The sequence below is a fragment of the Lycium ferocissimum genome, unplaced genomic scaffold (assembly GCF_029784015.1).
Source record: "Lycium ferocissimum isolate CSIRO_LF1 unplaced genomic scaffold, AGI_CSIRO_Lferr_CH_V1 ctg5616, whole genome shotgun sequence".
NCBI classification, from domain to species: Eukaryota; Viridiplantae; Streptophyta; class Magnoliopsida; order Solanales; family Solanaceae; genus Lycium; species Lycium ferocissimum.
The window spans coordinates 31,782-35,822 of NW_026726047.1; the positions used below are offsets into that span (position 1 = coordinate 31,782).

At 38.4% G+C, this 4,041-nt stretch overlaps 2 protein-coding genes across 2 annotated transcripts; both read right to left on the reverse strand.

The window, feature by feature from the left end:
• Positions 1–1,451: 1,451 nt before the first annotated feature.
• LOC132044949 (uncharacterized) lies at positions 1,452–2,655 on the reverse strand. Its single transcript, XM_059435487.1, has 3 exons — positions 2,002–2,655; positions 1,725–1,915; positions 1,452–1,584 (listed from the first exon to the last, which is right to left on the reverse strand). Exons 1-3 carry the CDS (start codon positions 2,653–2,655, stop codon positions 1,452–1,454), a joined length of 978 nt encoding a protein of 325 aa, XP_059291470.1.
• Positions 2,656–2,848: 193 nt separating this feature from the next.
• Positions 2,849–3,523, reverse strand: LOC132044950 (uncharacterized). Its single transcript, XM_059435488.1, has one exon. It carries the CDS (start codon positions 3,521–3,523, stop codon positions 2,849–2,851), a length of 675 nt encoding a protein of 224 aa, XP_059291471.1.
• Between the last annotated feature and the right edge of the window lie 518 nt (positions 3,524–4,041).

The following is a 4,041-nucleotide window of genomic DNA, read 5'->3' on the forward strand; positions in this document are numbered from 1 at the left end:
TAGCAAATTTCCTTTTTCGCCCTTAATCTTTCTCAACATTTCTATACTACCAATGTCCATAAATAATACTCATAACCTACTTATGCATTAAAATAATTTTGAAACATAGTCTCGTCCTTAACTTTCCACGTCGACTTCGAAATTTCCAAACGTATAAAATACGGGCTATTTGCAAGTTCCATTTATTCCAATTTTGGTCCCAAATTTTCCTAATTGTTCCATACCAACAAATTCATGCACAACTTGTATCTCCAAATAAAATCGAAGGTTAAGAATTCCGACTTTGTATCCCGAAATAGTTTTGTCTCTAACTTATCACAGTTAATCCGAATTGTTTCAATATACAAAAATGCGGGATATAACACATATGTTGATGATTCTCATTCTTTCCTTCACACTACACAACTAAACATGCTACATAGAATCAATTTATCATCTCAACACAACACATACACCTACACGGCCAAACCTCACACACATGGCCTCAACTCCAACATGCTATATTCCATGATTTTCATCCATTTTAACATACTACAACATGTATACAACCTTTATAACATATAAAACATGATTAATTCTTACCTTTCTTCTTCAACTTCACAAATAGGCTAGGGTTTGCAAGGATGAAAACGGATGGTTGGATGACCCGAATAACACTTCCACGCTACTTAGGGACCTCAACTTAGTGGGTTTGCATCAAAGAAATAATTTTTGGATGGCTAAAATTGGACTTGAAATTTCCAAGGGTTGGCCGAATGGTCCCTTATGTTCATCCAAGTTTCTCTTATTTTTTTCTAAGTGTTGGAATGAAGAAAGATGAACACTTAGTCATCTTTTATGCTCCCACACATATTACAAAAGTGTCCATGGCCCACACATGTGTTGGACCAATTAAAATTGGCCACAAAAATGTGTGGGACCATTTGAAGGTCACATGGCCACAAGGCCAAGATTGCATGATTTTCAACTTTCAACAATTCCACTTTTGGTCCCAAATTTTCCTAATTGTTCCATACCAATAAACTCATGAACAACTTGTGTCTCAAAACGAAATCGAAGGTCAAAAGTCTCGACATTGTATCCCGGAATGGTTTTGTCTCTAACCTATCATAGTCAATCCGAATTGTCCCAATGTACAAAATGTGGGATATAACAATTGTCTCATGTTGGGGAAAGGTACAACATCTAAATATTGACACCATACTTATACCAATTCTTGCCAAAACATCATCAACTGGAAGTTTGTGGTGCCAGACCCTCGATAGAAAGAAAGAAATCTTGTATGGTAAGCCCTTAGTCCACATCATTTTAAAACACCAGCTTTCCTGTTTCTTCTGTCTATTAGCCTCCCAAGCAGTACTCACTGTGAATTTGCATGTGCTTGTCAATAACAACCAAGCCTTGTCACTAGTCATCTCCCTATCATTGGTAGTCAACTCGCACCGATATGTTCAACAATTTCGCAGCAAAGTGTGATGCAAAGCATCAAAGTTCCATGTTCCATGTGTCATAACTTCATTCACTTCTTCAATATCTTCATTGAGTTGAAAACCAGCAGGAATCAGCTTAACCAAAGGTCCTATCCTAGTCCAGTTATCAAACCAGAAGCTAGATGAGCCATTCCTAGGCTCCACCAAATGGTATGTTCAATATCATCCCTGGCTTCTAGTATTTTCTTCCAGAGCTGAGATCCTCCCTTCCAGCCTACCAGAATTGGAATTTACCTTTTGCAGTATTTGTTCCACATAAATGTGGACCATAAAGTACAGCTAGTCCTGAACCTCCACCATAGCTTAGCAAAGAGTGCTTTTGAAACATCAAATAGAGATCTGAATCCCATGCCACCTTCTTGTCTTGGATAGCACATATTTAACCAAGAGGCCCAATGTCTATTCCTTTTATCTTCCTTGTTACTCTAATAAAACCTGGCAAATATCCTATGTAACTCTTGAATAGTGTACCTTGTAGGGACCATTGCAGACAACAAATACATTGGCATACTTTGATGAGCACAGCTTTACCTCTAAAAGACATCAACTTGCCTTTCCAGTTCTGGAGCTTGTCTTTCACCTTCTTTATCAGATCATTGTAATATGCTTTCTTCTTTCTGCTATGAAATATTGGGCATCCCAGATACTTGAATGGAAACTCACCTCTTGTAAAACCAGTGATTTGTGCCACATCTTGAACTAGACTCATTGCACAGGTTTTATACATGCAAAAACAACTCTTGTCTCTTTTCATTCTTTTCCCTGAGACAGTCTCATAATTTAGCAAAACTTCCATTATTAATTTCAATGAGTATTTGTCAGCTGAGGAAAAGATTATGGTGTCATCTTCATATGCCAGATGATTTAGATCTGCACTCCATTTAGGCATGCCAAAACCTCTATACATTGGATCATCAAACAAGCTGTTCAAGGCCCTTGTAAGAACTTCTGAAGACAGTATAAATAGTGCTACAGATAGAGGGTCACCTTGTTTGACCCCTCTTGTTGAATGAAAAAATCCATGTAACTGACCACTGATCAGCACAGAATACCAATTGTTAGCTATAAGTCTCCAAATCATATCCACAAAACCATCTGAAAAGCCCATCTTGTGAAGAATTATAATAAAAAACAACCAAGACACCCTATCATAGGCCTTTTCCATATCTAACTTTTTTTTTTTGGTAAACAGCATATTTCATTAATAACCAAAAGTATTACATACAAAACAGTAGCAGTATTTGGACTAACTGCTAGCCTCTATATCCTATCTCTATCTACTATACTTATATCACTGTCAAACTAGTAGACCAAGATCATTACATTCATTACAGTTATGTATCAACTTACGCAAGATACTATGGATATGCATTCAGTCCCTGCAGTGCATCATACCATCTTCTATTAGCTTGGCCTCTAATGTTTAACTGTATCACAATGTCCTTCAGTACCTTAGCTGCCAGTAGACTGCTATTCTGAAATCTTAGCTTGTTCCATTCCCTCCATATAGCATCAACAATCATTGCAAATGCACAGCTGGAAATTTCTGCCAGGCCTGCTCTTTTCTTGGCCAATTTACAAGCCCATTTCACCTCTGTATTCCAATCAGCAATGTTCCTCCGATAACCCATCCACACACATAATCTATACCACATCTGTCTGGTGATAGCACATTCAAAGAACAGGTGTGCAAATGTTTCCCTGTACAGCCCACAAAAAGCACAATCTGGTGGCACCTGGATTCCAAGCTTCATCAGTCTATCAACAGTTGCCAACCTCTGGTGTAAAGCTAACCATAATATGAATTTATATCTGGGATGTATACTAGCTTGCAGGGATAAACTCTTCCATTCAACCTTGGGATGTTGGGGTAGCAGAGTCAAGTACATTTTCCTGATGGCAAAGCCATTTCCAATCAGAGCTGATTTCAGTATTGTTTGCAGTGTTCCATCAGCTACTTGCCCTTGCAACACCAGTTCCCTTGATGCTATTATCTTCCTCACCACCCATGAAGCAGTCTTGGGGATGAGCATAGTTTCTAAGCTGTTATGCTTTATGTAGTAGCTATGTATCCATTGAATCCACGATTTTTCCCTTGCCACGTTCCACCCATTTTAAGATAGCGACTCGTATTTCATAAACATATATTAATGATATTCAGTCCACCAGCAGCATATGGCAAGCAAACATCATTCCAAGCCACTAGAGCCTTTTTTGATATTGAAACAGCCCCTGTCCACAGAAAAGTTCTACAAATCTGCTCAATGACCTTCATAACTTTCTTGGGGATTAAGAATATTTGTGCCCAATATGCTTGGACACCAAACAGTACTGATTTGATTAGCTGTACCCTGCCTGCATAAGATAGAAGTTTGGCAGACCAACATGTGACTTTAGCAGTAATTTTCTCAATCAGTGGCAAATATTGATGTACATTTAGCTTCTTTGATGCCAGTGGTACACCCAAGTATCTGAATGGAAGCACCCCAGCATTGAAGCCAAGTTCATCCAGTATCTCCTGTCTAGTATGGTCAGCAACTCCAGAAATGTA

Coding starts and splice junctions, on each gene's coding strand:
- LOC132044949 (XM_059435487.1), bottom strand. CDS start 2,655: ATGGAAAAGGCCTATGATAGGGTGTCTTGGTTGTTTTTTATTATAATT. Junction 1,916..2,001: donor GTAAAGCTGTGCTCATCAAA/GTATGCCAATGT, acceptor AGGTTTTATTAG/AGTAACAAGGAAGATAAAAG. Junction 1,585..1,724: donor TGGAACAAATACTGCAAAAG/GTAAATTCCAAT, acceptor TAACTGGACTAG/GATAGGACCTTTGGTTAAGC.
- LOC132044950 (XM_059435488.1), bottom strand. CDS start 3,523: ATGCTCATCCCCAAGACTGCTTCATGGGTGGTGAGGAAGATAATAGCA.